The sequence below is a fragment of the Antechinus flavipes genome, chromosome 4 (assembly GCF_016432865.1).
Source record: "Antechinus flavipes isolate AdamAnt ecotype Samford, QLD, Australia chromosome 4, AdamAnt_v2, whole genome shotgun sequence".
NCBI lineage: Eukaryota > Metazoa > Chordata > Mammalia > Dasyuromorphia > Dasyuridae > Antechinus > Antechinus flavipes.
The window spans coordinates 218,360,181-218,373,675 of record NC_067401.1 but is presented as its reverse complement, the minus strand read 5'-3'; the positions used below and the strand labels follow the sequence as shown (position 1 = coordinate 218,373,675).

General features: G+C 36.3%; 1 protein-coding gene across 1 annotated transcript in view; it reads right to left on the bottom strand.

The window, feature by feature from the left end:
* The window catches only part of EFHC1 (EF-hand domain containing 1), a 101,392-nt gene that overhangs the window by 1,939 nt on the left and 85,958 nt on the right, over positions 1-13,495 (bottom strand). The window contains exons 9-10 of the mRNA XM_051997150.1: positions 10,193-10,340; positions 4,370-4,577 (exon numbers count right to left, since the gene is read on the bottom strand). Coding sequence (XP_051853110.1) covers positions 4,370-4,577; positions 10,193-10,340 — 356 coding nt within the window. The remainder of the gene's footprint in view (positions 1-4,369; positions 4,578-10,192; positions 10,341-13,495) is intronic.

Sequence of the window (13,495 nt, the reverse complement as noted above, 5' to 3'; positions counted from 1 at the left end):
GATTTAAACTCAGGAAGAGATGGCTTCCCGATTCTAGACTGAAGGGGTATGTTGGATCAAGGGAGATCTGGAGCACAACTGTGGCACAGGCTATATACCCCAGGAAACCAGGAACAGGTTGTGGGGACTCTAAATTGGCAGCAGTAACAGAGATCTCCAGATCTCTCAACCCACAGAGAGTGTGAGGAGAGCCCCAATCCTCTATCAGGCTTTGAGAGCCACTGGATTAACAGTGATAGCAGCAGTGACTGCAGCAGTGATACTGGTGCTTCTGGAGTTCTCAGCTCTCAGGTTGGGGGTTAGGGGAGGGGGGATTGGAATACCTAGTCAGAGGGAAATTGCAGGTGGTCTCTTAGCCAGCATTGAGGTAGAACTTTTGCTTTGTTCATACTCAGTTCAGAGCAGCAATGCAGGCTCACAATACAGGTCACTAGAAGCTCTGAAAACAGCTGTACAAAACCCCTGAAGCTTGGGACCGTGCACCCTCCACCCTGGAAACAGAGCCCTCCTTTAACAAATAGTTAAAAGCCAAGTAATAGGTTGGCAAAATGAACAAACAACAGAAAAAAATTCTGAGTATAGAAAGTTACTTCGGTGATAAGGAAAATCAAAATAAACACTCAGAAGATAAAATCAAAACTCCTATATCCAAAGCATCCAAGAAAAATAAGAATTGCGCTTAACATTTCCTAGCTGTGTGATCCTGAGCAAGTCACTTAAACCTCCCAATTGCCTCAGAAAAAAAAAAAAAAAAAGAAAGAAAAAGAAGAATTGGTCTCAAGCCATAGAAGAACTCAAAAGGAAGTAAGAGAGGTAGAGAAAAAATTGGGAAGAGAAATGAGAATTGTGCAAAAGGAAAAGCAAAGATATGAGGAGAAGAATGCCTTAAAAAGCAAAAGTAGCCAAATGGGAAAGGAGGTACAAAAGCTTCCTGAGAAAAATAATTCCTTAAAAATTAGAATTGACAAATGGAAGCTAGTGACTTCATGAGAAATCAAGATACAATAAAGCAAAACCAAAAGAATGAAAAAAAGAGGGAAAAAAGTGAAATATTTCACTGACCTGGAAAGTAGATTCAGAAAAGATAATTTAAATATTATTGGTCTACCTGAAAACCATAATCACAAAAAGAGGCTGGACATCAGATTTTAAGAAATTACAAAGAAAATTGCTCTGGTATTCTAGAACCAGAGAGTAAAATAGAAATTCAAAGAATCTACCAATCACTTCCTGAAAGAGATCCCAAGATGAAAACTCCCAAGATTATTATATCCAAATTCTGGAACTCCCAGATCAAGAAGAAAATATTGCAGCTATCCAGAAATAATTCAGGTAAAGTGGAACTACAATCAGGATAACATAAGATTTAGCAGCTTCTACATTAAAGGATCAGAGGTCTTGGAATATGGTATTCCAGAGAGCAGTGGAGCTAAGATTACAACCAAGAATCACCTACCCAGCGAAACTGAATCCTTCAGGGGAAAAGGTAGACATTCAGTGAAATAAGAGGACTTTCAAGCATTCATGACAGCTGAATATAAAATTATTTGATTTTCAAATACAGGATTCAGGAGAAGCATAAGGAGGTTTCCCTTTCAACAAGAAAGGGAAATCATAAGAGACTTAAGGTTTATGTGTTTACATTCTGACATGGGAAGAGGATACATGTAAACTTGTAAGAACTTTTTCATTATTATGGCAGTTAGGAGTATAGATAGAAAGAGGGCAAAGGTATGAGTTGAATATAAAGGGATACTAATATCCAGAAGGGATATATAAATTGAATATAAAGGGATAAATAATATCCAGAGAATAAAATCAAGCAGAGAAGAATGTACTGGGAGGAGTGGAATGGTGTAAATTATCTGCCATAAAAGAAAAAGCTTTTACAGTGGAGGGGAAGAGGGGAAAGAAGAGGGTACTGAGGGAACTTTATTCTCATTAGAATTGGCTCAAAAAGGAAATAACACACATACTCAACGTGGCTACAGAAATCTATGTTATCCTGCAAGGAAGTAGGAGGGGAAGGGGATATGACAAGGGAGTAGGGCGATAAAAGACAGCACATTGGGGGAGGAGCTGGTCAGATACAAAACACCTTTGAAGAGGGACAGGGTGAAAAGTACAAGAGAATAAAATAAAAAAGGGGATATAGTTAGCAATAGTAATTATGAAAATAGAATAGTATGAAAATTTCTTTGAAGACCTCATTTTACAAATGTATAAGGAACTGACTGAGTCAAATTTATTTTTTGAAAAAAGTTATTCCCCAATTGATAAATGATAAAAAAAAAATGGCCTATATCCAAAGGGTTATAAAATCATACATATCCTTTGACCTAACAATACCATTACTAGACATGAATCTTGAAATTTTTCTAAAGGAAAAGAAACCTAAATATATAAAACCATTTATAACAGCTCTTTTCTCAGGGCAAAAAATTGGAAATTGAGGGAATGCCCATCAATTGGGGAATGGCTGAATAAACTGTGGTATGTGATCATGAAGAAATATTGTTCTATAAGAAATGATGAGAAGGATGCTATTAGAAAATCTGTAGAGTTCCCCATGAGTTCAAGCAAAGTGAACTGTACTGTGTCATAGGAATAGCAAAGTTGTGGAATGATCAGCTGTAAATGACTACAAAAAACCAAGATTACACTGAAGGACTTTTGATGAAAAATTCCATCCAAACCCAGAGAAAGAATTGGTTGTGTCTGAATAGACTGAACTATACTTTTTTTTGGTGGGTAGGGAGAATTTATGGGTTTATTTGTTTTTTTTTGTTGTTGTTGTAGGAGAAAAGGGAAGAATTTTTAATTCAAACATTTTTAAAGTAAACAATTGACTTACCATATAACTAGGGAAATATTAGAACAAAAAATAGTCTGGAATAATGCTATAAATATGGAATGTCACATGTACTTTCAAATGAGGTCACTATTTTGTTAATTTTGCTTGTTTTACTTTGTTATAAGAGACCTCTGACAAAGTGAGAATGATGTATAAATATTTAATTGTGTAAAAACAAAATCCATCAATAACACTTCAACCATATTTAAAAAAACAACAGTAACTATGTTGGTCAGTTTGAAAGACCTGAGTTATCAGGTCTTTGGATCATATATAGAAATGGAATCTCAGCCTAACTCCAGTTCGTCCCCATCATTCCTTATTCTCAGGCTTAGCTTACTCCCTTCTTTATTCTGGCCTCTAGTTCATATACTTTTCTTAGGTTTCTTAGCCTATTTTTATTTTTAAAGTTTTCACATAGAAGTGAGCAGCACATTGTCCACAAGAAGATTATGTGATGATCAATTCTGATGGACACAGCTCTTTTCAACAATGAGGTGATTTGGGGCAATTCCAACAATCTTGTGAGAGAGCCATCTGCATCCAGAGAGGGGATTATGGAGACTGAATGTGGATCACAACATAGTATTTTCACCTTTTGTTGTTTTTTTTCTTTCATTTTTTCCTTTTTGATCTGATTTTTCTTGTGCAGCATGATAAATGTGGAAATATGTTAAGAACTGCACATGTTTAACCTATATTGGATTACTTGCTGTCTAGGGGAGTGGGGAGGGAGAAAATAAATTTGGAACACAAGATTTTGCAGGGATAAATGTTGAAAACTATCTTTGCATGTATTCTGAAAAATAAAAAGATATTAAATAAAGTTTTCATATCAAGCATCTTTTTTCTGGCTCTCAATCTTTGTAAATCAATGCTTATTTGGGAAAAAAAATCAGCAAGAATGACAGTGTATAGGTCATGGTTAATAATGACCAAACCCTGAACTTAAAGAGAATTATAAAAAGGCGCTATAGTGTAGAACACACTAGATTGTACTGCAGACTGACCCTACGAAGATGAATTCATTATACTATCTCCATTCTTTCAGTTGGCCATGTCCAACCTCCAACAGATGCCCTGGCCACTGGGTAGTTGTCACTTGTCATTTTGGTGACCTTGAATGAACACCCAGTACAGATAGGAAAGTCATGAGCATTGTGCCAGACTGCAAAGCCACACCATTCTGTTGGACTTAACCAACTGGCTGTGGCTTTTCCCCTTCTTTGGGAACCCTATTACCTCCCTCAAATTGGATCTGCCCATCCAACCACTCTACCTTGTTCTTTCCCACATCTGTAACAAGAGCAGGTGCTAATGATTCCTTCCTACTAACTGACTGACAATGAGCCTTTTTGCTCCCTTTATAAGACTGTACTGAAGACATTTCCTTCTTCCCCAAGACTAAATTTCCCCTAGAAAAAAATTGGTATTCTGAAAGTCTTGGAAGTTAATTAATAATGATTCTCTGATTGATACTGAATAAAAATTATATATTTTTTTCATAATACAGACCTCGTTAATAAGGAAATCATCAAGTGGTATGTTAAAATTTTTGCAAATACCACAGAACTTCTCTTTGTCCACATATCCTGTTTTCTCCTTGTCAGGAACTTGCAGTGCTTCATAGAAGGGGCCTTCAAGTAAGGATTTGCAATTCTTGAACCGTTCCTGGATGTGCTTTGTTATAGTTTCCATCTCCACATTCTCTGGAGTAGGTGCACTGTGAAAGGATAAAGAAATAAATGAATATAGGATTCTTGAGAGTAGTCTTAATGGCTTAAAGCTTGGCACAATTGAAATTTCTAATCTTCATTATTTTGTAGTTGCGCTAACAAGAAATTTTACTATCCATTTTAACCTAAAAACACTGATAATTGGGCTGGGCTAAACATAACGACAACAGGTAGTCAGTTTTCATAAAGGGTAAAATTTAAACACAGCGATAGATAAACATCCTATAATTTCACTGCTGCTCCCGGTGTTTATCTCCATCCCTTGCCTGTTTTAGAGGCAAGATCTAAGAGTTGTAGTGGATAGCACTAATATTTTTTTTTCACCTACCGCTGATGTTACATTATCTAAAAAATAAATGCCAAGTTTGTATTTTTTTTCCCTGAACTCTGTAACTGAAAAGGACCTTTGGGAAACTTAATACTTCCTTCCCAGTTAATACTGTATTTTGTAATGCTTTCTGTACAAATTAAACTGCATTCTTAATATCCCTTCCATATTGAGGGAGTTAGAGGTGCAGCTCTCTCACAATCTGGAAAATCTATGTAAAATTTTTTCGCTTTCCTTTCCCAGAGAAGAAGAAACTATGTTTATGATATTAAAAGGTAAAATGTTGATATTATACATATATTTTATGTATTTCTGAGTTTCTAATTTTTTTTCTGTGTCATCTGTTAGCCTTTGCATGTTGTCCACAGCTTCTGCAAAACTCTAAAATTCCCATTTAATTTTTTATGCAGACTCCATGATATATCAAAACTATGATGGGTAAAGTTGTGATGTGGAAGGGATAAATAACTGTAATAAAGTTAGTCCTCAATGTCTAGGACCTTCCAAAATAGAAGCAGATTGACATTCAAAACTTAATAAAAAAGAAATCTTTCTCTTTTTAAAGTACAATAGGGAAAGTCCAAAATTTTATTTCCTTGGTTCTTCTCTCACCTGAGTTGAGAGTTGGAGGGGATAATTCATCCAATAGAAGAAGAAAATGAAACACACAGAGCTTCATCAACTTATCTAAAGTTACATAGTACAGAGTAGCAGGGCTGAGAATAAAGCCTAAGTATTATGATTCGGTTGAGTCTTATTTATTACATCCTGTTGGCCTTTTCTCATAAAGCCATTTTTCTAATGGATAGTTTCTGTTTTTACTCTTGCATATAGCAGTGAATCTATCAGTAACATTTATTAAGTGCCTCCCATATACCAGGCACTACAGGCCTATGGCAGCAATTCTGTTTTCTCTTTCCCTTGTCTTCTTATGATGTCCCCTTTCACACTTTTCTATCTTTCCCCAGATTTTCTCTTCTCTCCACCATAAATGTAAAATAACAAAGACGTAATTATTCAAGTGTTCTCCACACGCTTGATTATTTTTCCTATTACACGTTTTAAGCTCTTTTTGCTTGGCTTTGCTACCTCGTGCCTTATGAGCTAAATAATATGGGTTCTGAAAACTGTTACTCACTAAAGTACCAGAGTGATGTCAAGACCTTACAGCAACCCATCAGGTAAATAAAACAAATATCCCCCTTTTATTGGTTCAAAGAAGGTAAGGGACTTGTCCAAGATAAGGGAGGAAACAGAACTTGGAAATCAGGCTCCACAGCTTGCTTGGAATCCATTACCTTTTCCACTATGATTTAAGGAAAAATTCACCTGTGCAAGTCTACTTTTCATTTATTTCAACATGCAGTTATGTATAAAATGCCTACTCTTTATGAAGGCAGCAGCATGGAGCAAAGGGCAAGAACTAGCATTTGGGCAGAGGACTTGGGTTCAAATCCCAGATCTGTCACTTACGCCCTATGTAATCCTGAGCCAGTCATTTTTAAGTCCTCATGTATAAAATGAGGGGGTTAAATGTGGATGGCCTTTAAGGTCTCTTCAATGTTAGGGAAATGATTCTCAGCCGGCAAAATACAAAGGAAGAAAGCAGTAGGAATCGGGGTACTATTACTTTCCCCATTATACATTTGAGAAAACTGAGGCAAACAGATGAAGTGACTTTTCCAGAGTCTACAGCTAGAAAGTATTTAAGGATAATTTGAACTTGGTCTTTTTTTAAGCTTTTCATTTTCAAAATATATGCATATAGTTTTCAGTTTTCATTCTTGCAAAATCTTGTATTCCAAATTTTTTTCTCCCTTCCCCCCACTCTTTCCCTTAGATGGCAATTTATCCCCTATATATTAAACTTGTGCAAGTCTTCTATACATATTTCCACATTTATTATGCTGCACTATAAAAATCAGATCAAAAAGGAAACAAAATTAGAGGAAAAAAAACAAGCAACAACAAAACAATAATATTCCATAACATTCATATACCACAATTTATTCTGCCATTCTCCAATTGATGGGCATCCATTCAGTTTCCAGCTTCTAGCCATTACAAACAGGGCTGCCACAAACATTCTTGCACATGCAGGTCCCTTTCCCTCCTTTATGATCTCTTTGGGGTATAAGCCCAGTAGTAACACTGCTGGGTCAAAGGGTATGCACAGTTTGATAGCCCTTTGGAGCATAGTTCCAAATTGCTCTCCAGAATGGTTGGATCCATTCACAGTTCCACCAACAGTATATTAGTGTTTCTGTTTTCCCACATCCCCTCCAACATTCATTATCTTTTCCTGTCATCTTAGCCAATCTGAGAAGTATGAAGTGATACCTCAGGGTAAGGTACCTCTTCATTTGCATTTCTCTAATCAATTGTGATTTAGAGCATTTTTTCATATGGCTCAAAATGATTTTAATTTTTTATCTGAAAATTGTCTGCTCATATCCTTTGGAACTCTGGTCTTTCTAACTCCAGATTCAGTGCCTATCCAATGAACCATCAGCTTCTTCTACAAAAACCAAAACAAAAAAAATAATGCCCATAGTTTCAAGGAGAGTATTTTTTTTTTCAATTCAACAAATGTCTATTAAGTATATATGAAATATTATCCTATACTGAGGGAAAATAAAAAGTTTTTTTTAAATTGATACAATTAATTTTAACACAGGAGACATATCCTGAGAAACATACAAACACAAAGTTTATCACTTCCATTTGAATTGTTTTAGGAAGATTCTGAAGATGACACGGCAAGATAAGATACCAGACAGGTTCTTTCTTGAGCTAAACTGCCAAGCGTTCCAACTCTACTGCAGAAAGCACAACTCCATTGAGCTGGCTGTAATTGTTTGAATGGCAAATATACACTTTGTCAAAAAATATATATTTTATGGAGAATTCATACAGGGCTAAGCATTCAAAAGATGGTCAGAAAAAGCGAAATAAGGACACTATCAAGGTATCTTTTAAGAACTTTAGAATTGATGGTATGATGTGGGAGACAGACACAGGACCACCCAGCATGGTGTGCCCTTATTAGAGAAGGGGCTGTGCTCTATGAGCAAAGCAGAATTAAATTAGCCCAAAGGAAATGCGAAATGCATCAAGTTAGAGAGACTTTTCTGTTCCTAGTGTCCAACTGGCCAGAGCATTCTGAGCTCACATAGGTCTGATCAAGCCACATTTGGACACACTGTGACTCGACTCTAACACATTTTGGTGCCCCTTCAAGAACGAAGGAACATGCATTTAATCTTGGAGAGAATCATCATTTTTAATTTGAAAAATAAAATGTTTCCCTGTTCCGTGTAGTTCCTAATGCTATTTACTATGTTATAAATGGTTGCTAGACACTCTGGCTTAGCTATAAGTCCCCATTAGTACGGTCCCAGTTCATTGTCTTCACATAGGTCCCTATTAATACTGAAAAAGAATATATACTTTAAATGATTATCACATCCCTTTGAATGAAGAAGTGGAACATAATTCTTTTGCTCCCTGAAAAAGTCAGGTATCTCTGTCTCCACTGCACAACAGCAGGGATGCCTATAAGCATTTGATGTTATGGAGTAAGTATTCAAGTCAATTTACCCATGAATTACAGCAAGGGCTCAGGTTTTTGCCTGAGGCCGGGGAGGACTGGCCAGGGATCCTGCTAAAAGGGAATTCTAAATCCCAGGTCGGGGTTTTGTTCTCCAAGACTTAGCTAGAGAAGGGGAAAGGCCTGCCAGTCCTTAGAACTCTTGTTCATTCCAAATGCTGCTCATAGATCCCACCGCAGCCTGGTATTCCGAGAGCCCCAGGTGAGAGTACTCCCTGCCAAACCTGCCCCCGCCGCCTTTATTTTCCATAAAAGTAAATGTAGCTTTCATAGGGTGACTAATTCCCCCCGGGGACAATCTGGTCTTTTAGCGTTCAGCCTGCTCCTAGAATCCTTGCCAAGAGCACCCTAGCAAAGACCTCATGGCCAGGGCAGTGGGGAATTTATTTATGTTGTTACAAAGCCAATAGCTGACCTCCCTGTCTCTGCTCTCCCACCCCAACCCCTTTCTGTGCTAAGTTACTGGTCCCTCAGAGCCACTCTGTTGTCATTCCAATAGCAAAGATTCATCTCTCTGCTTGACTTCCCTAGATCAATGATCCAAGACCTTCCTGACCTAAGCAAGAAAAATCCACCAAGCAAGCAGTCATTTGGTTAATAGCCCACTCAGGGGCTGCGAGGAAGGGGAGTGCTCTGTACAGTCTGCAACCATGTCCACAGAAAAGCCTCTCTGGCTCTATTTCCCCCAATGCTGCTCCTCAAGCCAATCCCCTGCTTCTGACATGCCTTAAAAAGTATGTGAAGGCAATCAAAGGAGGCTGAGAAATCTTATTTTCATCTGTGTGCACATGTCATTTGCATCCTCTACTCCTGGCTGTCCCAAGAACCAAGAAGAATTTCTGGGGAAGTTTTATATTTAACAAACCCCAAGTTATTTGGTTCTCTACTTAAGTAATAATGAAGGGCTAACTTTACCTTGATCACTTACATTCTGCAATGGGTCCCAGTAGCAAAAAAGTGCTACATGCTTAAATAAATACAAGTGGCCAAAAACTATGTTTGTCTCTCTTAGAAAGGGCAAATGAGACCTATAGACAGTCATTGGATAATTATAATTAGGTGGAACTCTTTACCTGTTGGAGGGGAAGGTAAATCTACTAGGAAGAATATCATTAACAATTATAATGGACACCTGCACCCGTGCTAGACCACAGAGAAAGAGCAGAAAAATAGAGGTCAAATCCAGAGACCTGAGATTCTGATAAAGGCTTAAAGCCTCTACCTAATACCTGAATTCCTCTTTCTGCCCGCACTCTTAGAAATACTGTACAAAACCATAGCAATAGCTCAATTCCAAATGACATGACAATCTGAATATGACTTTTTTTCTCCTCAAAAGAAATAATCTTAAAATAATAATAATAATCTGCAATCAGTTTTCCTTAAAACAACTGTAGAAGCTAAATTGTGCTGATTATCTTTCCCATTTGATGAAGAAACTGTTGAATTGGAATACCTAGCTTATGTACGAAGGGACCATTATAAAATTTTATGCCAAATACTTCAGTGAAGAATAACAAAATAAAATTTTAAAATCATCTTCAGATCTTAGGGTCTTATCTTGGATCTGTGTACCTAATTGTTCTTATCAGTAATGAGAGGAACACAATTTAAAAATCTACTTATCTTAAACTGAAACTAACACAATGGGATGGTGCACATACCTGTCAGATTTCTCTGTCTTAGATTTCGGTTTTAAGAAATGCTGTCTGAGTGACAGGATTGTTGACTGGGGATATCTGTCTGCATGGCTTTCCAGATATTTCAAAACATATTCATCTGCATCTTGGATGATGAACCTATGGCCAAAAACTGGGAAAGAATAAACCAAAAACTGGTTTAGTTATAGGAATATAACTGACATGTATTTATAAAATGCTCTGGAGTTAGTCCAAAGAATATAAATATTTCACTGCTTTATTAAATCTTAACTATAAGGTTTATTGACAATATGTAATCCAACAACACACAGGAAAGATAGAAAGATACCATATGCCTATCATCTCTGCTGGCCATCTCATTTCTTAGCTGATTTGGTTTCAAAGAAACAAAAAAAGCACTTATGGTGGTTCCAGGAAAACCAGTCATAACCAGAAGTACAAGCTGAATCTCAGTAGCAATAGTGGTTAAAAATAGCACTATTTAATAGTCAGGAGGGTGGAGATAGTTGGAACTTCTCCGAAATACATCAGCCTGGGATAAGCAGACCAGATAAACAGGTCAGCTAGAGATGCACAGGAGGTTTAGCTAAATTACTCTGTACCAGAGACTGCACTTACAGACTCCTCAATTATTCTCGTCATTTGCATCCCATTCCGAGGAATGAGGTCCAGTTTGCCAAATGGCACCAGATTCATAGCTTAGCAGTTACTTTTGTTTACAACAATTCTGTGAGGTAGCTATGTTTTCATGAGTGAAATAATGACTTTAGCACTGTTAAGTTCATAAGACCCAAATTTATGAAATTTAACTTGTTCAGCAGAAGTGCTGCTAACTAAAACTGTTACATGTCAGGTTCCTCAGGAAAGTTTAGAAGATTTTACAAGTAATATTCACCAAAGATAAATACAGTTGATTTGGTTCTGGAAACTAAGTAAAAGGCAAGACATCATGTCAACATATCCAAGGTGGCAGCATAGTGAGGAGTTATTAAGCGAGGCAGGCTTTAGCATAGTTCCTTTCAGGATTAGTGATTGAAATGTCAAACAACAATAAAACTTTCCAGAAAGATGCTGGAAAAAAATAAAACTATGATTTAAAAAAAATTATGGTAAGCAGAAAAGAAACAATGAGAAAACACTGAATCAACACCAGAATTAAGGCAATAAATTCAAAAAAATAAATAACTGAATAAATAGATGAAGGAATGAATGAATAAGCTCAAGTTATATATCAGAGAGCCTCAAGAAAGCAAAGATTGATTCATGATGGAAGAAAGAAAAAGATGGGGGAAACCAAAGAAAAATTAAAGGAATGGACCATGTTAAGATTCTTCTGAGATTTTGTTCATGATTACAACCATATAGCATCACTGATAGAAAAATGAAATTATAAAGATGTAATTAGTGGTGGGGAACAACTGATTAAATGGCTTATGATAATTCTTAAAACTAAGAAATTAATGTAATTTTGTATATATATTTTCCTTTAATTTCTCTAAGGAAGTGAAGTTCTCCCTACAATCTTTTATGACATTATGCAGATTTCTATGAAATCCAGAACACTTCCCTCTTCCTTAACTTAAAAAAAAAGTTCAGCTTAACATTTCACATGGGAAAAACAAAGTGGATGAAGATTGCATATTGTCCTGCTTATATCACAGGATAATGGATGGTCTGTTGAGTTAGCTGTGGAAGGACTGTCAGCCAAGCTCATAATTGAAGTAGATAAGGTCACATTTGGAAAACTATATAGTCACAGTCAGGAAGACTCATTTCTATTAACACAAGAACGTTGACCCTTGTTTTCTATAATTATTACAGGTTGAAGGGATTTAAAAAAAACAGAATGTAGGGATTAAATTACTTTATTTCTTATATATGGAAATAAGGATTTTCTTTAAAAATCAGTCAATAGTTTTACCATTTCCCTAAATCAGGTGATTCACAAGAAGGTAAAACTTCACAAAATGGTGGATAACGGGCAAAATGGGATAATTTAGTGCTTCTTCTTCTTCTTCTTTTTTTTAATGTCAGAAGAAATAAAAGTTCCTTCTGTGTTTAACTTAAATAATGCTAGACCAAGGTACTACTCCTTTAAAGCCTCTTACTTATTATGTTAGGATTTCTGAAAAATTCTGGTCTCATACACAAGTTTTCTTCCAGATATTAGGAACACAAATCTATTCTTTCATCTTTGAAGAAAGCTAGGTCATCACATTAGGTTTGGTCAGAAAGAATTTGCAGTATCATGTTATCATTCCTACAGGTGTTGCTTCCCACCTATGTCAACACTTCCCACGGGTTTAGGACAAACACTCCAATTTTATCTCAGTGGCCCCCTGGGCCTTCTGAAGATCTCTGGACCCAACTGGGTGAAATAATTCAAATAATTCTGGGTTTCTTTTTCCAATATTCAGAGTAAATAGATGTACAAGGAAAGCCAAGTATTCTCTCAAACTTCATTGCATGCCAGAGAGAGAAAAAAACAACAACACAATTCTAACTACATTCAACATTGGTAATCAGAGGATAATTGAAGAAATTTACATCAGGTTACATCTCTTAAGAAATCTTGCAGCATCCTAACACATGCATGGAAAATTCCATCTTAAATGATAGTCAATAAGGCTGCCATTTACTCTGTAAAATTAAAAGTATTTTTTGTAACCAGCAAACAATAAACACAGCAGAATTTCATACCTTTCACTCAATTGTGTGACTGGTAAAAATGAGTTCCTAAAGTTCCAATTCTTGCTGCAATCACCCGTGAAAGCCTATTTATTTTCATCAATGATATCCTTAACATATGCATACATAATCCTCATAAAAATATATAGTATGTTAGTATTTTTTTCCTCATGCTTTTTTGGGCATCTATATTTTTTGCTTTTTTTCTGCAACTCTTCCTTCTTAAAAGATCTTATAAAATGATCTCTCAATACTTTCAAGCACAGATTTTTTCAGTAGTCTGTTTTTATCTTGCTTCATCATGTCCCTGAACCTCTCATCTGACCTTTCAAAATTCACAAAGCTGCAGCTTAGTCCATTCCAAATCCAATATTCCTTCATGTGGATGTCATCTCCAGTTGTCTTGATCTATATCTACCGGGATAGCTTCAGAAGAGAAAGTAAGGCTGGTGACTCTGTGCATTTCTCCCTCACTTAAAATCAATTCACTTGCAAATGAGAGAAAAAATACAAAATGAAGGATGGACAAACAACATCATCTTTTAAAGTGACACTTCAATTTCGTCTGATAGCACAATAAAGAATACACAGAGATGACTATTGAACCCATGAGCAATC